A 27963-nucleotide genomic window follows, 5' to 3' on the forward strand; every position below is an offset into this window, starting at 1 on the left:
AATTCCATGACAACTGTATTCATTATTTCATTACTTTGCAGCAAAGACAATCAATAATTCTGATTTGAAAATTAAACCTTAATTTAATTTACGTAGAAAAAAATAATTTTTCTCGAGTAACACATGTGCTTTATTAACTATGTAATACACATGCGTGAAATTGTCTTCAGCAGATAGCACACTTAATCGTGAAATGCAAAATGATTTCAGGCTTAATTAAACGAGTGCAACTAATATCTGTTATATTCAAACACTTTCAAAGATAATAAAATTTAAAACCCGGTGATTTCCTGTCAATTTGATAAACAAAACGAATCCCGGAAACGAATCCTGAATTAATCGTACTTTAGAATTGTCGCAAAACTTCCGGTTTACATTTGGTCTAAAATCGAAAGAAACGTTCTGAGAAATTTACCATTTTGAGTCATTAAAATCATTTCAAATTTAAACTGTTGCCTTCCCAAACTGTTCTTGAACGTTTTGAGTAAAATGGTAAGAAAATTCACGAAGTAAATGCGATGAAACAGCCAATACAAGTTCGTTGATGCTATGAATCTAGTGACCATTCGATATCGACAATTTGAAAAAGGGAACCAACTTTTAAGACATCTCAAAATGACCGAAATTGTGTGAAAAAATTTCCGGATCCTTGATCAAAAGATGATAAAAATAACAAAATTCAAAAAGGTAATGAACTACACTATGTATAACAAATTCAAACTGGATGATATATTTATTTAGGCATCTAAAGGATACTCCTATATATTGCTTTCAATCAATATAAGTAGAAATAGTGGTCCATGTTTTGGCATGAGAAACCCCAAAAATTTTTAAAAAAATTTAAGGTAAAAAAAAATGTTTTATGATATAATAAGAATGTAGTTATTGAAGTTTTGTTTTTTACACAAAATTATCCTGCACTGTTAGTAAATTATCTGATCAGCAGAAAAATTCACATAAGTTGAAAAATTTTACTGTGATATCATAATGGGAATATTTTTCAGATTTTGCATAAAAAGGGACTGTTTCAGGACAAATTTGATTTTTTTTTTTAAATAGAGCACAAGTGTATAAAATATGTTGTAATTTTCCCTTTATTATCATTCCATGATTTGCTATGGCTTAGCTGCACAAACTAGAACTGTTATTACACTCGCAATACTATATAAATATTCATAATCTCTCCTTTAACATATAGGCAAGGGATTATATCCTTTATGCACATCCTCAGGCAGTGTTCTTTAATAATCTGTGTACAGTTTCAACAATATCCTTCAGACTTTTTAGGATATGTAGTGCTTACCACAATTTACAATATTGCAGTAGGTAAATTAGTTTATCTCCTTATCAGCTTTAAATTCCTTTAAAAACATTCTAAGGATTTTTTCTTCAACTGTGTAAAGTTGCAATTGCAAGGCAGATGGACAAACAGAAACACCAAATTGTAGTTAGTAAATTCAATTACGTCCCCTTTAACATGTAAAAAGGGATTATAATCCTTTCTGCATATCCTCAGTTAATTTTCTAAAACTTCAATATTTGTCTAGCCATTTCTGATGAGCTGGGCTTACCCTTTAACATTTAGTCAGATTTATATCCCTTTTATAAATGCAAATCATAAAGTTACAAGGCACATAGGCAGACTGACAGACAGATAGGCATACAGAAGGGAAGACAGGTTATTTCCTCTTCCCCTTAAAACTGCAAATGGTGTTAAGTAATTTTGCCAAGTTTGCTTCCAAAATTAATTGTCAGACAACATTTTGTGATGGAGTGACAGTTCTGATAAGACAATATCAATATATCACCAAACATATGTGGGGATGACATAAAATAGCATTGATATAAAACAAGATTGCACACAAAATTCAAAGTATGGGAAAAAAGGAAGTACTTGCACACACATTACAACTCATCACTGTGAAGCTACTTACCAGATATGAAGTAATCGTGTAAAATAGTACCTAAGAAAAGTGTGACATAAATATTTGTTTTAATAAAAAAAAAACAGATGGATGGACAGACAGACAGACAAGGAGATAGCAATATAGCCCACACTCATAGAGTAGGTACATGTATAACTAAGGCTGTCTACAATACAGATCTAAAAAGTGTAATTGGTCATTTTTTTATTACTGGTTAATTAAGTTGTAGTTTTTGCATTGTTGTGTAAATTCCATGTTTAGAACAATTGGTCTAAAATAACCTGGCTTTATTAAACAGATTTGTTCTGTATTTACTATCAATTACACTTACAGGACAATTATCTATATCATTCATTATATCAAACATCACAACCTGGTTCTCTGTTTTCCTCTTGTCTTCATTTATATGACTATAAGAAATTAAAGATTAAATTAGAAAAATTCTATTACCATTAAATCAGAAGTTAATTTGATAACAATATGACAAGCTCAATTTTACAATAATTAAAACTTTCTATTAGTACTAACATTTGACTGTAACACCAAAAAAGGTATCCAATTAACAAATTTGCCATATTATTGGTGGTTGAGGTTACCTGTTGATTAATCTTGAATAATGGCATTATTGATGATTTTTGAAAATTATCATTCATTAATATGACATTGTTATTAGCTGTTGAAGATACCCATTAATAAATTAAGCACTATTGGCTGATGAAGATGTGCATATACTTAAAATGCCAGTGAAATTAATATGAAATTTTAAGAAACGACAATAACATTTTACATTTTTATCTCTTATTTCATAATCAGAATGATTGAACATCTATAGGGATACAATGTAGCACCATGCTATACTTTTTTTCTTATAACACCTCTATATTTTTTTCATACCAAATACCCTTATCATATGTTTAATGGCATGATTTTGAACTTTGTTTAATGTGAATGTCTACAAACACTACTTACGTCATAACTTCTTTGGCAACTTGCAGTGCCTTTTCTACTTTTGTATAATCTGGATTATCCTTTGTTGTATGCTTCAAAATATCTGTAATCAAAAATTTCTTTTTTCACTTCTTGAAGAAAAAAAACTATGAATGTCTCAAGGACACCATACCCCACTCACACCACCACATTTGCATGTTCAGAGAACAGTGAAATCAGGGAAAATCTCTAATTTGCAAATTTAAAAGTTCACATCATAATGAGCTTGTGTAATTGGTTTCAAGTTGATGTGACCACAACTTCATGGTACACTACCTTGACCAAGAACTTTTACCTAAGAATGTACTGGATTCACAGTATCAGGGAAGATTAGTTATATAGCTGACTGTGTAATCCTCTTTAAATAAAGAATAATAATTATCATCCTTGTTCAGTGAACCTTCAAATCAGAGTCAGTGACTCATTTCACAAAAAAGCTTACAAGAAAAAATGACAGTATAACTTACGATCAATTTTTGTCGAAATTTTATTTTTATTTTTTTGAAAAGAGCCCCATAACTGTAATTTAGCAAAAAATTAAAAAGTTCACAGCGAAAGAAACAAGTGTATACTAAGTTTAAGTTGATGCTACTACAGTTTCATGGTTAACTACCTTGACAGGAAAACATTATGCTCCTCTACTATTGTAGGTAGGGTATAAACATTTAAACTTAAGGAGAAAATATATTAAAGGTTAATGAAAAGGAAAAGTTCACTAAGTAAGCTGTATCTGTTTCATTCACTGTGTGTTTTCTGAGTTGTCAGCACATTAAACTATGGTGACTTGATGTCATATCTTTTATAGACTCTTAAACAGATAGTAACTACGATTTTCATTAAAATTATTTTTTCAATCTATATGCCAGGTTTTGTACAAAAAGTTAATTAATTATAAATACAACCATCACTGTTTACTTTCCATTTACCATTTAGAAGCTTTTTATCGTTTTACACCTGAATTTACTTTTTGTCTACCAGACAAAAATTCGATGTGAAGCCAACCCTTATTCATATGACCTATGTTGACCATAACTCGACAGTCCTCAATGTGCAATCGCACTTTGTCCCTCAAAGGGAAAATGTCAAACAGAGGAATGTTACCGCAGGAATGAAACGTGTATTGACAGTTTCTGCGTGAAAAAGGAACAGAAAAGAGGTGCAGACAAGTTATAATAAATTCAAATCAAATAATGGTGATGAGATCAGTCATTAGAATGACTTTAAAAAAACTGTCACGCAGTCGAAGTCACACAGAATTAGCCAACAATTAAAAGGTTTGCGAAATGTTTACATTTCTAAATTATTCCAGATCGTATGAAAACAAATTACGACGTGTTCAAATTGTTATTGTCCAAAAAATGTTTATTAATTTACGGGCAGTGATCTCTAAACTTAAAAGAAATTAAAAATCAACTTCTTACAATTTAATATTATTCTTCCGGTGTATCCTTCATGATAACCCCAATTCAATTCACAAACACATGTCTAATATCAGATCAGTGTTGTTTTGTCATACAAATGTAAAAACAAGTGTATAATATCGCCATTATTCGAGAACCTTTTTCGATTAATTTGTACGCTTTTGTTATTTTTTTGTTATGTTTACATAATTTGATAAATGGCGTCAAATATGTACGTTTTATTCTAAGAAATTAGCCAATACTTAAGAAAACAAAAAACCACGTTCATATCTATTTATACCTGGGTCATTTCGCTCTCTGTGTCGGACAAGTTAGGGAAATTAACCGGATGCATAATAAATGAGATGAATAGGCACGCAACACAATATAAATTTTCAATTACTAACACTTCTGTAGCTTATATCAACATTTCAGCGATCTTATTGTGAATTTTAAGTACATATCTTTGATTTTATCTGACAGCTTTAAAACTTGATAATATTTTTTTCAAAATTGTAGCTACTATCCCTTTAATTATCTATTAAAGTATTAAATGATGAACTGTTTATTATTATAATCATTTGATAATGTACATGTTTAGGTGGTTGTTATCAGTTACTAGGTACTACTAAAACACTGATCTGAACAAAAAACAATACTGAACAATGTTCATTTTAAACATTTAACAAGCCTCTATTTCTGCTTGAAGATGAGATTCATTATTCTTTCAAACAGTAAACAATATGAATGGCCTATGATAAGAAACTTAAAGAAAAATTATACCTAATAATGTCAGTCAGCATTAGGGCTGACAAAGTACACAGCTCAAGTTAAATACTTTAATAGTGTTTACCTATCTGCCTATCATAAGTGATGTTACAAGTTAAACCTTCTAAAAAGGTATGGATTGCTTCACAGTATCATCAATTATGTCAACATGAAGCAATAATTGTTGACTGGGTCTTGAATACCCATACTGTAATTTAATATCTTCTACAGTCTGGGACATGTTCCAAAATCTTAAGCTCATTCTAGCCACATCATACAGCAACTAATCAGAACCGATATTTGTTAAGGGCATATGATATAGTTTTGATCCCTAGGTGATTTTTTTACGACAATTTGCATACATGCTATTTTTCACCTAATCAATTCAAATATATAATAAAAAATATTCCTTCATGTGCTACTTTAAGAGAAAATCCGTTTGTGTTCCGCGGAACCCAGTGTCTCGCCTACTTTTGCTGTTAATCGCAGGCTCAACAAAAATGAGATGAGGAAAAAATTTAATACAAATATTCCTCTCGATACAATTTTTTTATTGTAAGAAGCTTCTGTCCAAGTTTGGTAAAAAATCCAGGATAGTTTATGAATCTAATAAATGTTTTAAAAAATTTAACTGCAGACTGTATGTAATGTTAACTGGAAGAAAAACTAAGTCCATTTATAAGTAAAATATGGATAAACAAGTACAAAATTTTAATAAAAATTTCCTTCTAGATACTAGCTTTTGATCATAAACAAACTTCTGTCCATGTTTGGTACAAATCCAGGATAGTTTAAGAAAGTTATTAAAATTTTAAAAACTTTAACCACAGAGTGAATGTAATGTTTCCTGGCAGAAAAACTTAGTCCATTTATAAGTAAAATACGGAAAAACGGGATTTTTTGTTTTTTAAATTTACTTCTGGATACTATCTTATGATCATAAACAAGCTTCTGTCCAAGTTTGGTAGAAATCCAGGATAGTTTGAGAAAGTTATTAAAATTTCAAAAACTTTAATCACAGAGTGAATATTTGTGGACGCCGCCGATGACGACGACGACAGAATGTAGGAATGCTATGTCTCGCTTTTTCGACAAAAGTCGGAAGGCTCCACAATAAATGGGGTTGAAATTTTAGACATTTACTAAAAATTTCATTATTTTTTAACATTTCTATCCTTTTGATAGACATACCTAACTTTTTTGTTTCAAAAGATAAACACAAGCAGATTTTTGTAAAAACATTTGGAAAATCTTCTTTACATAGTATGCTCTAAATTCGTATAACAATTCTTTGGAAATAATAAATTTTTATCAAAGTTTCATGATTTTAGAAAAAAAACAGCATTTTTTGCTGTATATTTATCTGATTTTAAAAAATTTCATTGGTGACTTTTTCATAAAAATTGGTACAAACAAGTGAAACTGCGAGCTACTGCACACTGATGATACCCCAAGCCAAATATTTGACGGTAAACAGGATGTTGTTGAGTGATGAATCTGAAAACTCATCATACGGTATAGCTGACTTGTATACACACTGAAACCAAATTTCAGAAATCCTTGTAATGTAGTTCCTGAGAAAAATGTGACTAAAATTTTCAACTTGGATGTGTGTGTGTCAAATGATGCAAGTGTTCGGTAAACAAGAAGTTGTTGAGCGATCAATCTGAAAATGCATCACACAGTATAGCCGACTTATATAAACCCTGAAACCAAATTTCAGAAATCCTTGTATTGTAGTTCCTGAGAAAAATGTGACAAAAAATTTAATTGTGACTGATAGACGGACTGACGGATGGATGGGCAGACAAATGTAAAACAGTATACCCCCACCTTTTTAAAGCGGGGGTATAATAATCTTCATACGTATTCAAACCTAATGTCATTTTAAAAAAGAGGGGTCCATGAACTTGTTTACAAGTTAAATCAGTCGAAAAATGCATCTTGTCAGAGTTTTGACGTTGAGAAAAATAACATTTTACGTTAGCGTAGTCATTACCTCCCCTTTAACTGTATCGTATGCCCTTAAGTACTAATTTCAAGATGACATGAATATCAAATGAACCTAATAGCATCGCACTGTGAAGTGGAGCAATAACAATGCATAACACTTACTATTAAAGCCAAAGTGGAAAAGTAAAGTGCACCGACTGACATATCTGTACATATTGCAAGGAAATGCAGATGAGACTTATTCAACTGCAAATCAAATATTACTGACTTATTGTATAAAGTAATTTCTGTTTAACTGACATAATAAAAAAATCCAGGTCTGTACTGCTATAAACATTCTATTATCATTGCAAATGGGGTGGACACTTGCTTTTGTAGTCTTCAAATTTCAATGTTATTTTGTTTTTCAATGAAATGCTTACATGAAATATGTTAAGATTGAAAAATTCGTAAGGGTTCCGCGGAACCCAGTGTCTCGCCTACCTTTTCTGTTAATCGCAGGCTCAACAAAAATGAGGAAGTAAATCAATAAAAATATTCCTCTTGATACTATCTTTTGATTGTAAGAACTTTCTGTCCAAGTTTGGTAAAAATCCAGGATAGTGTATGAATCTAATAAATGTTTAAAAACTTTATCTGCAGACTGAATGTAATGTTAACTTGAAGAAAACAAAATTTCCTTCTAGATACTAGCATTTGATCATAAACAAGCTTCTGTTAAAGTTTGGTGCAAATCCAAAATAGTATAAGAAAGTTATTAAAATTTAAAAAACTTTAACCACAGAGTGAATGTGTTGTTTCCTGACAGGAAATCTAAGTCCATTTAAAAGTAAAATACGGAAAAAATGGATTTATTATTTTACAAAATTTCCTTCTAGATACTAGCTTTTGATCATAAACAAGCTTCTGTCCAAGTTTGGTACAAATCCAAAATAGTATAAGAAAGTTATTAAAATTTTAAAAACTTTAACCACAGAGTGAATGTGTTGTTTCCTGGCAGAAAATCTAAGTCCATTTAAAAGTAAAATACGGAAAAAATGGATTTATTATTTTACAAAATTTCCTTCTGGATACTATCTTATGATCATAAACAAGCTTCTGTCCAAGTTTGGTAGAAACCCAGGATAGTTTAAGAAAGTTATTAAAATTTTAAAAACTTTAACCACAGAGTGAATGTAATATTTCCCGGCAGAAAAACTAAGTCCATTTATAAGTAAAATACGGAAAAAATGGAATTTTATTTTTACAAAATTTACTTCTGGATACTATCTTATGATCATAAACAAGCTTCTGTCCAAGTTTGGTAGACATCCAAGGTAGTTTAAGAAAGTTATTAAAATTTCAAAAACTTTAACCACAGAGTGAATATTTGTGGACGCCGCCGACGCCGCCGACGGAATGTAGGATCGCTATGTCTCGCTTTTTCGACTAAAGTTGAAGGCTCGACAAAAATGACTGAAATTTATACACTAAGAACATTACATGTCACAGCATCTGATGTTTAACAAAGTTGCAAAAGAATTTTGAATGCAATTTTTGATCCATTAAACATGATGATTAATTTCAAATTAATTATTTTTTTTAATTACTTTCTCAGGTCTTAAGAAAGTGAGAAAATATGCAGTAAAAAGCTTAGAAACCTAAACCTAATTCTATTTGGTCTAAACACATGAAAACAATATACATCTTACCATTTAATAACAAAGATACACTAGGTAACCTTTGTACTGGTCTGATTAATAACTCTGTCAAACTCTGTCTACCACATTCAGGCTTAGATAAACACACCTGAAACAATTATAAATTCTATATCAGCTTTATTTAACAAGATGATGTGTTTGCAAGGTGTGGATGCCCTGCCTAAAAAAATATGATGAACAAATGTAAAACTTAAGATGACCCCAAGTCAATGACATGTAATTAAGATAATTGGAATGATCAAAACTGTTTTGAACAACATAATAAAGAGATATTGGTAAAATATCACTGATATGCCATTATAAATGTATGGAATATTGAAGAAACTAGAAAATTAAAAAACAGTTTTTGGCAAATGTCTAATTGTAATTGAATGCTATATTTATTAAAACAATAATTTCTAACAGCTCATACGACTATTAGTGGTCCCCTCAATGTCTAATTGTTCAAGCAAAATTATATGATATAATGTAATGCAGCAAATATTTGTCTTTGGAATTTAAAAAAGACAGATCCTAACTATAAAAACAATATATCAAAAGCTAAAAGGTTTTTGTTTGGCTATTATATAAAATCGCAGTAACAAAATAACTCATCAATTATCAATTACAATTACTAGTATGCTAATAAACACACAGGAAACATGTAACAAACAAGAACAAAGACTCACAAACAAAATTATTTCCCATCTCATTTCTTTATCCTTGATTAACAATCTTCAAAGAAGTCAGTTTGATAAAGCACAAATATAATCCCTATGACTGGAAACAGTGAATGCATCCATAAATAAGATCTTATAATATCAGGTTTGTTTATATAATAAATTATCTATCCAACTTGAAATTTAATTTGTTGATCCCTGCACTCACTATGGTTGAAATCCAAAATATGTCAGCTTTCACCAAAACCCCTTTTGTTTGGCCTATTTGGGATCTAAATGTCACTTTATAATATATAAATTGAAATAAATTTGTCTATTTCGCTACATGTTCATGCATCAATTTGTAAAACTTTCAATCCTGAAATAATGGACTTAATATTTTGGGACAAATAGGGCCCTTACCAATGCTTACAGCACCTACTCTTTTTACCAATTGATAACTTAAATTGCCCTTCCCCCTTAATTTTCCACAGGAAAACACAACTGATAATTATCTTTACACCTTTCCTTGTTTGAATTGTTTCACATTTGTCATGTCAGGGCCTTTTATTGATGAATAATGATATGTGTTTTGTTCATTGTTTGATGTACAGTGACCTTTACTTGCTTAGATTCACTTTGGAATAGCTGTCTCATTGGCAATCATACCATATCTTATTTTTATATCTTACTTGATTAACAAGTTTTATTTTTTGTACATGGTCATGTCTGCACTAACTTATTGGAAAGACTCACTAAAAATGAAGATTTTAAAAATGTAATTATTCTTAGGATAGATAGTACAATGTTACCAATCCATCTACAAAATAAAGTGACTGGTATAATAATGTCTACTACAAAATGAAATACTTACTTTAAGAAAAGCATGGAATCTAGGGTTGGTTTTATCAGATTTTGCAATTGTTTCTTTAGTTTGTTCAAAAAAGTTCACAAATGGAGGATAAGCTTTCATCAAAGCTTCTGCCTGTAATAATAGTAAATAATTACATTGTAAAATGAACCACGAGTAAAGCTGTAGTGGTGTGTATCCTACGTAATAATATCCATATTTGTTTACACTTCTGATTTAAAAAAAATATTAACATGAAATGTGTTGTTCATATAGACAAACATTGTGGTAAATTATTTTGTTGGTATGTCCATGTCCTCTATATTGCGGATCTCAAAACTATCTAAATAAAATGACCCGATATTATGCATTTTTCACCAAAAAGGTGTAGAAGGGCCTTTTCTTGTGATGTCGAATCTACACTTATTGTGATGTCATGGATTCAGAAATCATTCCTTTTTAATTTTGTATTATCTCTTATAACTTTAAAACAGACATACATGGAAACCTTAAATAATAAGGTCAATTTTCATTAAAACATTACGCCAAATATGGCCCTTATCGCATATTGTTCTTTGTAGATTTTATCCTGTTGATCATTTTTGATATCTGAAGTTTCTCTCGATATATTATAGTTTTCTAAATAAAAGACAAAACTTGCATTTCACTCCTATGTTTTATTTATATCCATGTCAGCCATGTTGATTGGCAAGCAGGATCATCAGACACATTTTTTTAAACAAGATACCCCAATGATGATTGTGGCCAAGTTTGATTCCAATTTAGTTCAGTAGTTTCAGAGAAAAAGATTTTTGTAAAAGTTCAGAGCTGATGACGCCAGAAGCCATGTGATGAGAATAGCTGTCTTGGGCCTTTGGGTCAGGTCAGCTATAAATGTAAAGGATGACACAAAATATATATATATATTTTAACAATTATATACTTACATGCTCAATAAAAATATCACCAACAGACACTTCTTCATTCCAATTGTCAACTATCTGTGATAGCCTTTCTCTAATCTTACAATGAACTTCATATATAGGAGGAATATTGCCGAAAATTAACTTGACCTCTTGTGCTCCTAATATTGCACCATTGTATTGATTAGATTTTTCAATTTCTGTTTTAAATGTCTACAATTAAGAGAACAATTACAAATACAATCAATAAGCACTTCTAAGAAAGGTTTCTTAAAAAAATAAACTTAGTGAATTGAATCTTCAAAAACTTAATAAAATATTGCAAATACTGATGTGTCGTAATTCATTTGTTGTAAAAGTTCTTTATATGAAAGAATAGCCAATCATACATATGTGTATCATTCTAATATTTTTCCTTTGGCTGTCCATTATTTCAGATATGAACAGTTGGATAACATAATGAACTGTTGCAGATGATTGATTTCTTTTTGGCAATTCTGTTAACAGAGACAATTTCAAGGTATCTATTTTTACAATGGACTGGTTATAATAGAAACAAAATTCATAAATCCAACCCTCGTATGCTTATGGTAATATATATATGTCATGAATCTGAAATCTTTCAACTAAAATAGTGAAGATTTAAATTACTGCAATGAGAAAACCTTGAAAATAATATATATCACTTCATGTCCCAAAGTTAAAATCAATTTTCTTTTCTTTTCTGAAAAGCAAAATTACAAAAGAATGTATTTGCCAATTAATCGAAAATTTGATGTAAATTTTAACTTTCATTTATGTCCCCAAATCACACTTATCATTTGCATACTTATTTACATGTCGGAAGAATTTTTCACTTATAACATTTGTGACAGATACATTTTATTCTCTAAGATATATATACAAGAAAGAAATATTTTAATTGAATTAAAGTCACAATTTTAAAATTCATTGCTTATACAAACTGCATTTGTAAATATTGAAGACTTTTATAAATCCAAGGTTAAAATTACACCAAATTCTAATAAAATTAAACATGTAAACTCTCCAACACTTATATTAGAAACTAATGCCTTGTAGAAACATACATACATGGAAACATGTATGAAATTTTGTATTAGTCAATAAGTGTTCTACAAGGATCAATAGTCCTTCACCTTTCATTTGATACCTTAATTACTGAAATATATTCTACATAGTTTTATATACACTTATGTGTAGGAACTGAACTATTTTGTTTTAAATATGTACTACTTTCCAGTATGTTCTTTTTTGATCGGGCCCAATTTGGTGGTGTTACATCTTACAAAGTCTATCCGAATCATTTTGAAAAGAATTCCACACAAACCGTTGCTAGGGGCCATCTCTTACTCAGTGAGGTGGGCATTTTTTTTTTTTGCTCCTTGTTGAAGGCCTCACTGTGACTTTGAGATGAAGAACAGCAATAAAAAGTGCTGTTCCTTTGTTTTTTGTGTTTTTTTGCTGTGAATGTACTGATGTGTCATGGATGGATACCCCATATCCTTTGTTTTTCTATTAATGATACCAATGTTTGTTAATACAGTATCTTCTGGTACGAGTTTTAAAGTCTGAATTCACAAGCCTGATGGTCGTTTTAAAATTACGTACACATATGATTTATATTTGTATATGCATATTGGATGGGTTAGAACTCAACAGATGAAATGGTTGTCAAGTATATATATATAACCTGCTAGGTTGTGATCATGGTTTTTAGTTTGATACTGGATTTTATGTGTTTTTTTCTGGCTAATTATGTGTTGTTGGGTTGCTATCTCATTGTTTATCCCTTCATCTTAATTCTTTTAACAAATAAATATATTAAAGGAAGACTTACATTTATAACAGTGTGTAGAATTCCTACGTAATTTTTCTCTGTCTGTAACAATTCTGTAACAACCTGAAGTCTTGGGGACATCTTAGGAATTTTCTCCTTGTAACTTTCTACCGATTCTGTGTAAAAAAAACAAAAAAAAACTAAAACTTTAAAGAGTCATCTAAATAGACATTTTACAATAGCAATTGGTCATTTTTCATAAAGTATGAAGCTAGAAGATTTATTGTCTATCACAATTAACACAAAGCATATATAAGTATATAAACATGATTGCTATGTAGCAAAATGTCCCCCACACTGTATTAATGAGGAATTATATTGTGGTACAAAAGTCAAAATATGATACAAGTCCCATAACTTCTAAAAAATGATCAGACCAAAATGACTGTATAATATGGTCAACTACACATGATGGCGAAAATCCTACCAAGTATGAGAGATTTCTGTCGAAAAGGTTTCAGAGAAGTTCCCAAGGTGACTATTGTAAATTGGTAAATACTTCATCTGTTGTTAATAAATTAAAACTTATAGTAGCTTTCTAATAATCTATCTGCAGCATTAACAATTCTTATAAATATAGATAATAAGAGAACATTTGAAGAAAATAAAAATTAAAACGTAATTAAAATATGACATTAGGACAAGGACAAATATACTTTATTTAACTAAGATGCGAGATAGCTTTAATATGCATATCACTGGTCTTTTGTAAATACCTCTTCTTTTAATACACCTTTATACAAAATGTCACATGGTTGAAAATTGTAGAAGTTGACTAGAAAAAAAACAGGAACTCTCTTTCAAGCTTGCAGAACACCCTACCAAACTCCTGAATTTCACCAAAAAATAAACCGATTTGTTTTTAGTGAAACCAAGCCACAAAATGAAAATATAAGAATTTATTGACAACCTTTTCTTAAAATTGATGCAAAAAAAATTTGAATTTTGAGTGAATTATAACTATCAACCTCATATAGTAAACTTACCTCTGAAAGAATATTTATATGTCTGAGGGCATCATCAACATATTCTGCTAATATGTTGGATATTCATGTAACATCATCAAATCTTTATAAATATCCTGATAAAGGTAAAATATATTTGATAATTGAATTGTTCAGTGAATGAATAAAATTGTCCAAAACAAGTTTGAAATGACCCACCTGAAAAGACATCAGATTTGTCTGGTGTATTTGAAGCATCTAAGAAAGAATTAGGACTCATGGAAACTCTATCAGTTGATCTTCTTTTGAATGGTGAGTCATACTCTCCATCAGCTGCCAATTGAGCAATATTTTCTTTCAATCTCTTTCTCTTGCGAGATTTGGATCCAGACATGTTTCTACCAGGCATGAATATATTCCCATTCACACCATTGAAATCTATTTTCTGATGATATTCATACAATGTCTCATCAGCACATGCTTCCATCTGAATACTTCCCCAAAACCACTGAAATCAAAATATTTAATATGTTGAATAAATGTTAATGAGTAAGCATATCAACAACACATTTAACAAAATATACATCTGGACAACACCATACCATCTCCATCAACAAGCCTTAAATTGGCCCTAGTCAACAAATATGACAGATACAACTTTCTATCTGACACCAACATCAAAATCTCAGTTTAGTACTTACTACAGATTCCTTATATTATCATGATATTAATAACATTAGACTAGTGAACACAAACCAAATACTATTAACTTATTGCAATACAAACAAGTGAAACTGTGAGCTACTGCTCACTGATGATACCCCCGTCCAAATATTTCGGTAAACAGGAAGTTGTTGAGTGATGAATCTGAAAATGCATCATACGGTAAAGCTGACTCGTATAAACCCTGAAACCAAATTTCAGAAATCCTTGTAATGAAGTACCTGAGAAAAATGCAACGAAAAATATTCATGGGACGGACGGATGGACTGACAAAAACTGAGAACAAATTGATACCCCTGCTTCTTAAACTTGTAGACAGCTCAAGTCTACTTTCAGTCAGAAATCCTAGTAATCATTTTGTTAAACAAATAAAATAGATAAACAATAATGAAGTTCATGTCCTTGTCCAATATTGATATCTTTATATCTAAGTGTGGACCTCTATAGATATTTATATTGATATCTTTATATCTTAGTGTTAACCTCTATATATATTTGTTTAACCCCGCCGCATTTTTGCGCCTGTCCCAAGTCAGGAGCCTCTAGCCTTTGTTAGTCTTGTATTATTTTTAATTTTAGTTTCTTGTGTACAATTTGGAGTTTAGTATGGCGTTCATTATCACTGAACTAGTATATATATTTGTTTAGGGGCCAGCTGAAGGACGCCTCCGGGTGCAGGAATTTCTCGCTGCATTGAAGACCTGTTGGTGACCTTCTGCTGTTGTCTGTTCTATGGTCGGGTTGTTGTCTCTTTGACACATTCCCCATTTCCATTCTCAATTTTATTATATTGATATCTTTATATCTTAATAGTGTTAACCTCTATATATATTTATATTGATATCTATTATGACCTCTAAATGGCTTTTTGGTTTCATGGAGTACTGTCTCAATGGCATTTACATCTAGTCACTGGTTAGAATAGTTGTAAATGTGAAGTGCTTACAGACAAATGCTAATACAAACAATCTTAACAGTATCAGAAACCTGTATCATATTATTGACTCATAAGGATCTTTACTGGAACATCAGCTGACAATCACGCTGTCACATCTGACAGTGTGGTAGCTTGGAATAAGTCATGATTGATTCCAAATCTTACCTCCCCTCGGACAACATAAAAATTGGTGTTATCTAACAAGTTGACAGGAATGTCTTTGACCTGTTGATCATCATAAACCAAATGTGAACAATCGTCATCTCCAACTGCTGCAAATGTCCCACCTAAAAGTAAAAAAGCTAAATATTACTTTAAATTATTAGGTTTTATATCATCCGTTCTGACAAATGTATTGTAAAAAATCTATCGACATTCCTATAGCTTCCATAAAGTCTTGTGAGATGAACATCAATTTGGCTATTTGTTTATAGTTTCAATTCAAACTATACGGTGTTGTAATGTGTCATTATTGATCTGTCTTTTGGTTATTTGTTTAACACAAGCTTTAAAGCAATACCTAGTGCTTATGGTATTCATGAGTGCTAGCCAATGAAAGTTTGTGGTAAGTTTCTGTCAACACCTGTCATTTTTTCTTCTTTTTATATAGGGAAATCCTTCTTCTTTACAATTTCAATGCAATGTTAAATATTCACAAAATTCTATATCATAGTTTATCAAAGTTGTCTCCCAACAGAAATTTCTATAAAATTTAACGTTTAATATATAGGATACGCCATAATTAATCATTACCATTTTCAATAGTTAATTCTTCCATGTGTTTTTTTTCTTCATCAGAAAAGCCATAAAAACACAAACAACATTTATAAAAGGGTGGCATTCTATGTTGCATCTGCAAATAAAAAACCAAAACTAAGATCAGTTTTTAACTCAAAACATAGTAAATATTCAAAATCTCTCATTGCATGTTAATGTTTTTTGTGGACTTGTTTGTCATTTCCTCTTTTCTCTTTTGGCCATGGTTTTTTATTCAGTTCTTATGGAGCTTTCAGTTATTGCTTCTTGGTACCTTTTTAATGGTCAATTTTTTTTTTAAATATCTATGTTTGTATTATTTTGAGCCCTTAAAAACATCTTTGTCATTGAAGAATATTAAAAATACTTTTGAACACAGACTTACTTTTATAAATTTATAAAATTTCATAATATCTACCAGCACTCCAATGATGATGCCTAATGTGATAGACTATAAATATTTGATTATTATCTTACTATCATACTTTTGTAGACAGATTTGACTTCCATCCTGATTTCTGTCAATATTACCTTAATCAATTAACTATAAAACAGATACCAAAAATCAATCATACCATAAAATTTATTTTAAATTTTGTAAAATTATTGATAAGAAATATGTTTCAGAGATATTTTATGGCATCTAATCCAGTCAGGGGAGTTACTTGTACAAGTGATTTTTAAAATCACTTATTTGCGTGATTTTTTTATTTTTGCATAGAAACATAGCGATCGGTAAAGAAAATTGAAAATTTGAATTTCCCGCAATTTGTAGCTCGTTGTAATCTCGCGAGATTTTGCGGAAACCACGTGGTTTTCCAAAGATATGGTGGGAAAATACTGTAAACATTGACAAGATAAGGAGTTTACAAAAATTGATTGAAAATTACTAAAAATAGCCTCGGAATATTAATAGTCTGGGGATTTTATAAGATTTTTGCTGATACTGTGAATATTTTTCCGATAAACTTCAACATTTAAACTACGTTTTGACGTTGAAAAATATAAGTACTCTCGATTGAAATGCAAGTACTCGCGTGGTCAGAAATTTGGACCTTCTGAAGATTGGAAATCACGCCAATGAGTGATATTTTTTATTCAGGTACAAAAGATCATTTCAGCAAGTGATTTTTGGGAATGGTATTAACTTAAAGGGGATTAACTCCTGACGACTTAAAAAGTTTAAACAATTTCCCCGTGCATGTTTGTCAGAATGTCAGAAATTAATTTTGGCACGATAAAATAAATATGAAATCATTGTGCGTTTTCTTTTTTTATTATAATTTCACACTGCAAACGGAAATATTAAATATTTATTTGATAAATACAGACTTAATAAAGCAGATCTTTTTACCAAACTTCGTAACAACTAACATGCAAAGATAATTTTTTTTTGCCAGAAATGGTAAACAAATAACTTGCATATTTATCTCCAAGTGTATTTTTTATATAGTTTATTACATTTGTACATGCAGTTGTATAAATTGTGCATATCATGTACTATGTGTTTCAGGAAAATAAACAGATAAACAGTTGCATATATAGACTATGTGATTAACCATTACTGCATTAGGCATTAAATGTTCTATCACATTATCATGCATATTTCATATTTGTTGTTTTTATAAGTCCCCTAACTACCAACAAATTCGAAGGGGACTTTAGGTTTGCACTCCGTCCGTCTGTCTGTCCATCCGTCAGTCCGACAAATCAGTTTTCCACACTTTTTTCCTTCATGCTTGAAGATATTGACTTGATATTTGGTATATAGTTTAATTATGACAAGTTACAGATCAAGTTTTCATATTGTTCCGGTCTGATGATTTTGTGCAGAGTTATGGTCCTTGAACTTAGAAATTTCACTCAAATAATCAGGTTTCCACACTTTTTTCGGTCAGGCTTGAAGATATTGATTTGATAATTGGTATATAGTTTTATCCTGACAAGTCACAGATAAGTTTGAATTTTGTTCCAATCTGAAGATTTCGTGCAGAGTTGTGGTCCTTGGACTTGGAAAATTCACTCAAATAATCAGTTTTCCTCACTTTGTTTCGTCATGCTTGAAGATATTGATTTGATAATTGTTATATAGTTTTATCATGACAAGTTACAGATCAAGTAAGCATTTTGTTCCAGTACAATGATTTTTTAACGGGTAGGGGACTATATATTGCCATGCAATACTCCCAGAATGCTTGTTGATCTAACAATCTAACATTCAGATTTATGCATGATATATGAAATTATTAAAAATCACTGTGCAGTAAGATTATTTGTACCATCATAGAAATCACTCTGTGCAGTGATTTAAAATCATTTGTACAAGTGATTTATATTATTTAATGTAAATCACTCTGTGCAGTGATTTAAAATCATTTGTACAAGTGATTTATATTGTTATTTATCCTGGTCTTATGGGTTTTTTGTCGAGTCTGCGACTTTTGTCGCAGAAAGCTTGACATAGGGATAGTGATCAGGCGGCGGCGTTAGCTAACTTCTTAAAAGCTTTATATTTTAGCTGGAAGACCTGGATGCTTCATACTTTGTATATAGATGCCTTATGTTACGATGTTTCCATCTGTCACATGTCCATTGTCCTTGACCTCATTTTCATGGTTCAGTGACTACTTGAAAAAAAAGTAAAGATTTTTTGTGAAGTTAATTTCTCTCTTATTATGAGTAATAGAATAACTATATTTGGTATGTGCGTACCTTGCAAGGTCCTCATGACCGTCAGACAGTTTTCACTTGACCTCAACCTCATTTCATGGATCAGTGAACAAGGTTAAGTTTTGGTGGTCAAGCCTATATCTTGGATACTATAAGCAATAGGTCTAGTATATTCGGTATATGGAAGGACTGTAAGGTGTACATGTCCAACTGGCAGATGCCATCTGACCTTGACCTCATTTTCACGGTTCATTACTTAGTATTAAGTTTTTGTGTTTTGGTCTGTTTTTCTTAAACTATAAGCAATAGGTCGACTATACTTGTTGTATGGAAGAATTGTAAGCTGTACATGTCTGCCTGGCATGGTTCATATCATACAACTAATGTTCTCCAGCTGAGCCTAGCAATATTCAAGGTAATTTATACACTGTCCAACATTGCCCTTAAAATCTGGGTTATAACGCTAAAGTGCCCTTTCAGACAACTAGCACCCTTCTGCCCTGAGATTCAAGCTAGAACACTGATATGACATTGACCTCATTTTCATGGTTCATTGGTCAATGTTTAGTTTTCTTGATTAAGTCTGTTTCTTAGAAACTATAAGCAATAGGTCAACTATATTTAGTGTATTGAATGATTGTAAGGTGTAAATGTATTTCTTGTTTGGTTTATATGACCTCGACCTCATTTTATTGGATCATGTTAAGTTTATGTGATAGTTGTAGTTAAGCTTTATATTTGTGACTATCAACATGATATCAATGATTAGTAAAGAAGGCGAGACATTTCAGCGTTTGCACCCTTGTCTTACTATTAAGAATGCATTTTGACGTCACAATGTCCATTAAAAAAGCATGCATAGTACAAATTCATATGAGGTAAGAAAACATATGATCTGACCATAATGAAAATCACTGTGTAGTGATTTGAAATCATTTAATTTGTACAAGTGATTTATATTATTTAATGTAAATCACTCTGTGCAGTGATAAGATTTGAAATCATTTGTACAAGTGATTTACATTATTATTTATCCTGGACTGCGTGGTCATATGGGTTTTCTTAACTATTATAACAGGTTGGGAACAACCCCCAAATGAGGGATATCCCTTTAATGAGGGACTGTCCCTCAGACAAGGGGTCATTTTACTGTTGTAAAACGTAAAACTTATATTTTTTAACTTAAAAACAGTTTATCCCAAACTTTGACTGACCAACAAAATGTCAGACAAAAAGTCATTCGGTCAGACAGAAATTTTCAAATTTTTTTAGTTGAAAGTATAGACGAAAAGGTCAAATTTCTTTTTCAGTCAGACAAACTCTTAAACTGTTTGGCATAGACTGTTAAAAGGGAAAAAAATTATTATACATGTATTTCATAATTTGGAACAACTTTTCTAAAAGACGGGTACACTTATTTTTAATAATAAAGAAGATATACATGTAAGTCCAGAAATATTACAAAATTCTTGGACATGTTTTGACCATTTAATACAAGATAGATTTACAGTTCTTTGGGAAAAGTTTCTTCAAATAATATAAATATTTGCTCATTTGCACATGTATACCCTGTGATGCGTTTTCAGATTCATCACTCAACAACTAAAGTTACTTCCTGTTTACCGAACACTTGTATCGTTTTACACATGATAGCCAAGTTTTGGACGATCAATGCATTTGAATGAGAAAATATGGTTTAACACCCCTTATACATTAGTTGGTAAATATCACCATGATCACTGACAAGTTCAATAAATAAATTGGGTCAATTGGCTATAAATACCTTGTGTGCTATAAATATTTCTTATCAATTAAAACATTCAAGGCGTAACAATAATCACAAATACTACAAAATATTCTTGTCAAAAGCTGTATTATATATATTATCTCCTTCTGGCATCAACACTTTGTGGTGTAATTGTCAGGAAAACCTTCATGTGCACTCCAATACCCCCCTCCCCCCCAAACCAATACACTTAAAAAGCATTTGTACATCATCATCATAATGATCAAGTTGATCTGTGGCATTTTGAAGCTAAAGTAAAAAAAATCACTGGTTGAAGTGATGCACGTAGAAAAATTAATTAAAATCACTCTACACAGTGATTAAGATTCAAGTTCACTACATTAGTTAAAGTTATTATAACTAAACAACTAAACATACTAAAAAAAACGATTGTGAAAATTTGAGATATTTGTACTCTTGTCCACCCCCCCCCCCTCAAAAAAAAACCAACAGTTTCCTTCAAGCTACACCTTCAACAATGAGCAAAGCCCATACCGCATAGTCAGCTTTAAAAGACCCCTCTCTGGATTATGAATTTTACTCCCAATTTTCCGACTAATAAGCGAGTAGGAACGGTAATTTTAATTTAGACCTGGCCTAACATTAATTTGTTAGTTTGTCTGACCTTTCAAATAAGTGAGCAAAAAAAATAAAAAAGAAAGCATAGCACCCTCCCTTTTTTCAATTGATAAATGGTTTGGCAGTTATCGTGTTTTTGCCCTATGAAATATTCTTAAAAAATTAAAGATTTGATCTGATTGATAATTTTTTTGTAATCAATGAAAAGATGTTACTTTAGTAAGTCAGTTTTTGAAGGTAATTTGAAATTAATTTAAGGATCCTGACCAGGGACATGACAATGTGAGAGGAATAAACATTTTTTTAGAATTGAACCCTGATTTCATCCATGTATAATGGTAAATATGGAAACGAGTTCATGTAACCTTTTTACAGATAAATTTTAATTGCAATTTGAAATGATTTGGGTTTTAAGCACCTGGATAAATCAATTTTTTCTTCATGAATGATCTTGTGCTGGACAGTCAGGACCCCTTGCTGAACCAGATTACAACAAAAATGTTATCTGAATATAAATTTATAGAAATAGTTATATTCTGACAAAAAGATTCAAATGACCTAGGACTGCAAAATTTGACAACTTTTATGACCTCTGCATTCTGTTTCAACCCTTACAAAGACTAAAATCTGCAACAGAGTTCAATCATTGATGATTAGTCCTGGTCATTAAATAAAGATTAATATTCTGGTACTGGATTTCTAATAGAGGAGGGGTTTCTAATTGGAAATCACTTCTACCAGTGTTCTGTTGAAATCACTCTGAACAGTAAATAAAAGTCACTCAAGTCATCCCCCCTTTTTAGCTGACTGAGGCCGGAAGTGCCCTATGTGAGCTTATGTCATCACTTGGCGTCTGTCGTCATAAACTATTTCAAAAACTTATCCGCTGAAACTACTGAGCCAAATACCTTCAAACTTTAAATGAATGTTCATTAGGGTATCTAGTTTATAAATTGTATCCGAAGTTTTGATCCACCAACAAACATGGCCACCAATTCATTAAAGAACATTTAAATGGTATTTTTAAGCCACTCATTATTAATATATATTGAAAAGCAAAAATAATCATTGATGAAAGATTTAAGCAAAAAATAACAGGTAGGTGATTCAGGCTCTTGAGAGCCTCTGGTTTATTAAGATTCAATTGCTGTTGCACACATTTTGTTTCAGCCCTCTGAAATTATACAATTTACAACAGATTTGATTTGATTGATAAATATAGTTATTTTTTTAATTTGAATTAAAAAAAAACATATCTGTTTTTCACCATAGAAGTTAATTGGAAATACTGCTGGTATCAGAGATAAACACACATTTTAATTCACTCTGTGCAGTGATTTTAAGTCATTTGTACAAGTGATTAACATTCTAATTGAATGAAAATCACTCTGTGCTGTGATTTAAAATCATTTGTACCAGTGATTTACATTATTTCAAAATGTATGTGATGAAAAACACCCTTTGAAGTGTTTTATTTTTATTTATACCAGTGATCAATACTATTTTTTTAATGAATGATTATATTCCATTAACTTCACTACAAATTATAATTATGACCTGAAAATCTTATTTATTACTGTTTGAGTCTTTAGTTTTCTACAAATGTATGTAAAAATGTTTGTGATTTTTTTTGGTCATATATATATATATAGCATTTTCAGTTTATGAGTTTTTATTGTTCCTTTTTATGCCCCAGCTGTAGCGTAGGGGCATTAAGTTTTACCCTTGTCCATGTTGTCTGTACATCCCAAAATTGGTTTCCGTTCTCTAACTTAACTTTGCCTCAACCAAATGTAATGAACCTTATAGACAATGCTTATTACCGCCAAACTCAGCACGAGTACAAATATGGTAGCATCAGTTTTACAGTTTGTGAGTTATGTCCCTTTATTACAGTATATGCAAGCAGTTTATTTGAAAGAACATTTGAACAGATTGCTACTAATCATTTCTAATGGTATTGTTTGTTCAGAAAATAAATTTTTCTCCTTACAAGTTAGTTTTTATTTATTTTCACTTTTTAAACAGGTGTCTTCTATTAGCTAATGTCAAAATGACCCCTGTTGTGATGTTGTCCTCTGAAAGAGGGAGATAACCCTGGTTTCTTATTGAAACTTTTCCAAACATAATAATCACTTGAATGAGTGATTTTAAAAAATATTTCTAATCACTGGTAGAAGTGATTTTTAAAAAGTAATGAAAGGGAATTAACTCTAGTTTTGTTGAAAAAATCACTTGAGAAAGTGATTTTAAAAATCACTTGTACAAGTAACTCCCCTGACTGTAATCAGGACTTGTCCAGCAGATGCACAGGTTCATCAAATGGCACATCCAGTCAGAAAATAATAGTCCATGACAATATATTGGTATTTACAAGAACTCAGTAGCAAATATAAGTTTTAATTTATATTTTGATTATCGGCTGACATTTTGAGAAGGTTTGACTGTAAATATCTTACTCATTATTCTACCAAAAATCATTTTAAACATAAAGGCTGTTCCAAAAAAAAAACATCCTTTGGAAACAGGGAAGGCACTTTGAAATCTCTTTTAAGAGTGGGTGTCAAGTACAGGGAAAATGTAAGTAAAATTCTAAATTTGCCTTTTTATATGGTTACCCCTTTTTTCCCACTTTTACACAAGATAATGTTCAATACAAGAGCCAATAAGACAATAGATCATAATGACTATTCGATGTATGTTATAAGATACCATTTTCTCATCTGTAGCTTTTACACCCAATGTGTTTCTTTCTTCCCACACTCTATAAATCCACTTAGCATCCATGATTGGAGTACCATAACCAACAGCAAACTGAAAGAATAAAAAAGTAATGATTTAAAAAAAATATTTTTACAAAGAAATAAATAAACAGCTGCGCCATGAGCGCATGATACGCCCGTTGTCTTGTGTGTGAATTTTTATGCAATAAGCATAAATAGTTTCTGACATACGGCGTGACATGCGAAAACCCCCCTTTTTTTTTACAAAAAACTCAATATCTCTAAAATAAAATTTTGAATCAAAACCAAAAAGTATACAGATCTTAAGATTAATATAACTAAGAAGTGTGTAAAGTTTTAAGCAATAATCATAAATCGTTTTTGAGATACGGTGCGACATGTGAAAACCCCCCCTTTAAAAAAAAAAAAAATCAATATCTCAAAAATGAAATTTTGAATCAAAACCAAAAAGTATACAGATCTTAAGATTAATATAACTAAGAAGTGTGTAAAGTTTTAAGCAATAATCACAAACTGTTTTTGAGATACGGCGCGACATGTGAAAAACCCCTCCCCTTTTTTTACAAAATACTCAATAACTCAAAAATAAAATTTTGAATCATCACCAAAAAGTATACAGATCTTAATGTTAATATAACTAAGAAGTGTGTAAAGTTTTAAGCAATAATCATAAACTGTTTTTGAGATACGGCGCGACATGTGAAAAACCCCTCCCCCTTTTTTAAACAAAATACTCAATATCTCTAAAATAAATTTTGAATCATCACCAAAAAGTATACAGATCTTAAGATTAATATAACTAAGAAGTGTGTAAAGTTTTAAGCAATAATCATAAATTGTTTTTGAGATACGGCACGACATGTGAAAAAAAACACACACCTGTTTTAGTTACTAAGTCCAGTAACTCAAAAAGTTTTAATCTTATTTTCACCAAAAAGTATACAGATCGTTTGACCATCATAAGAAACAACTATGTTAAGTTTCATGAAATTTGGATAAGTCATTCTCAAGTTACGGTGCTACATGTTAACGCCGGACAGACAAACAGACAGACAGACGGACGCCGGACATTTGTATACCATAATATGTCCCGTCAAAAATTTGACGGGCGTATAAAAATAAATGAAGAATGTGTCTGAGGACATGAATGCCCCCCCCCCTCAAGCTTTGCAATTTTCCAAGTTAGAAAGGGGCATAATTCTAGAACGGTAAGTGACTCTCTACCCAAATTTGTACACTGTCTGCATGTTGTGGTTCTTAGCATTGGGAATGAATTTCATAAAATTTGCAAGAGGCAAACTTTAAGAGTGCGGAAATGAACTCTGTCTGCGAGTTTTTGTTGTTAGCATTCTGTTTGAGTTTCAGAAAATTTGGACGAGGAAAACTTAAGTTAGAGTGCGGAAACGAAATTGGACATACTGAAGGACGGTCAAGGGTGACACTCAATCCCCCCATTGCCTAGGGCCGAGGCATAAAAAGCAACATGAAAGAACTAGCATTGACTTTTAATAAACTGTTAACACAGATATGTCTCGCCTGTCAGCAGAAAATAAAAAAAAAAAAAAATGGAGAATGTGTCCTCGGGACAAAGATGATGCCCCCGCTTGCATATGTTATAAAGGAGCATAACTTGAGAATGGTAAAAGTGACGCCACCCAAATTCGAACTTGATCTGTGGTTTGCGGTAATAAGCATAACATTCGGTTGAAGCAAACTAAAGTTAGAGATCAATAAACTGTTATCACAGAGATATGTCTCGCCTTTTTGTAATTTTGATAATGCAAATGTTGAAATTAAAATAGCAATACTTTATCATGTAAGTTATGCAAATATTCAAAGTCGATGAACCATGACTGAAGGTACATGGCTAAACAATCTCCATAGAATGAGATGTGCCAATGCTAATACAACTGCATACCAAATACCATTGACTTATTATAAGTCGTTCCCTTTAAACAAACCTAAACACAAACATTTACTTGCAAACTATGTAAAAGTTTCGAGGTCAATGAACCATAATGAGGGGGTGGGGATATATATATAATCTCCATGGTTATGAAACTTGTAAATGCCAATACATTTGCATACCAAATATCATTGACTTAACATTAGTGGTTCATCTTAAACTGACCCAATCACAAACTAATACATATATAAACTTAGCAAATAAACCATGACTGAGGGGTAAGGACCAAATATTCTCTATGGAAATGAGATGTGCTATGCTTATACAACTGCATACCAATTATCATTGACCTACCACTAACAGTTCCCCTTAAACTGACCTAATCACAAACTAATACATGAAAACTATAAAGCAAAAGTTTTAAAGTCAATAGACCATGACTGAGGGGTCAGGGCCAAATAATCTCCATGGAAACGAGATATGCCAATGCTTATATAACTGCAAACCAAATATCATTGACCTACCACTAGTGGTTTCCCATGAACAGACCTAATCACAAACTAATACATTGTTGACGCAGCCGCAAACATCAGCATACCAATGTCTCGCTTTTTTGACTCCATCAAGGCGAGACAAAAAATAATAATCAATTGATAAGTAAGTTTAAATATCTTAAAAACGGTCTTGCATTGCCAAGATCATAATTAATTAATATATTTGTTCTTTAAATTATTTTTAATATGAATTCAGAAAAAAAACCTTTTTATCACTTGTTGAAAACGTATAGTAAAACTCAGGTTATTTCAAATCGTGTGAGATTGTTTGCGGTATTTTCACGGAGACGGCCATTTTCCATCATCAAGTAGACGTTGTCAATGCATGTAAATATTTCTAGAACACTTCTCGAGTGTTCAAATATGACAAAATCACAAAAAGTAACATTGGAAAAGTTGTATTTGTCATTTAACTCTTTATCTACCACTGACGGATATATACGTGGTTTTTATCATCGTTCTGTCCGCAGTGACTGATAAATCCGCTTGCATCATCAAGCGTGTATTCGCAGTGACTGATAGATCTGCTGTAAACATACACTTGTGCAGTCCCGGCGACAGATATTTCTGTAAAATATACCATTGTTAAAACCCTTTAGATTGTACAAAACTGTTGGGGAATCCCGAAATGAATCAATGAAATTCGGTTTTACAAATGAATAATCTTTCAACTCATACATTCCTTTTCTATAAAAAGTGTGTGTTTACATATAATTATGAATTTTACACGTGTTCGGAATGCGACTAAAACAATGGCGGATGAATGGGCTTCTTTGTTCAAATCATATAGCGAAAGTAAAGAATTTGAAGGATTTATGCAATTAGAAAGCAAAATTGGAAGTATAGGAAGGGATAATTTAGCTTGTCGGAACAAGATTGTGAGTCTTCCGAGGATGAAGAAGCCAAACATGGACAAATAATTTGAAAACTTTTTACGTCCATTTACGGCAGCTATCAAGCTTGATAATGAAAAGAAAGAAATTGATTTGGTATTTGTTTCATTTTTCAATTAATATACAATAAATACTGATTACCTAATTAAAAATTTAATTAGAGTACTCATAACACAGCCTTAACAATTTGTGAAAAATTCTCTCACTGCAAATTATCTCTGGTAGTTAACCTACAATTCAGCTGCAGTAGCTAACTAATCAGCAGTGTGTAGTAGTGAACTGTAAAGGTACCTGTGGTAGATAAGAAGTTAATACTGGAAATTGAGGAATAAGTACATGTCAATTGAAAACAAATACGGTGTGATATGTGGTGGAAAATTTGTACTTAATGGTTTACAAAAATATACAATTTTGGATATTAAACAGTGTCGTCCTTTAGTAAATTAATGTTAAATGTATTCATCACAAT

General features: G+C 31.2%; 1 protein-coding gene across 1 annotated transcript in view; it reads right to left on the minus strand.

Moving 5' to 3' along the window:
* Positions 1–27963, minus strand: part of LOC127698261 (protein ECT2-like) — a 48982-nt gene that overhangs the window by 11667 nt on the left and 9352 nt on the right. The window contains exons 6-15 of the mRNA XM_052201640.1: positions 24110–24211; positions 16360–16459; positions 15772–15893; positions 14166–14454; positions 13003–13118; positions 11169–11357; positions 10246–10356; positions 8725–8821; positions 2895–2976; positions 2257–2335 (exon numbers count right to left, since the gene is read on the minus strand). Of these exons, the coding sequence (XP_052057600.1) occupies positions 2257–2335; positions 2895–2976; positions 8725–8821; positions 10246–10356; positions 11169–11357; positions 13003–13118; positions 14166–14454; positions 15772–15893; positions 16360–16459; positions 24110–24211 (1287 nt within the window). The remainder of the gene's footprint in view (positions 1–2256; positions 2336–2894; positions 2977–8724; positions 8822–10245; positions 10357–11168; positions 11358–13002; positions 13119–14165; positions 14455–15771; positions 15894–16359; positions 16460–24109; positions 24212–27963) is intronic.

Source organism: Mytilus californianus, unplaced genomic scaffold (assembly GCF_021869535.1).
Source record: "Mytilus californianus isolate M0D057914Y unplaced genomic scaffold, xbMytCali1.0.p SCAF_4, whole genome shotgun sequence".
Taxonomy (NCBI): Eukaryota; Metazoa; Mollusca; class Bivalvia; order Mytilida; family Mytilidae; genus Mytilus; species Mytilus californianus.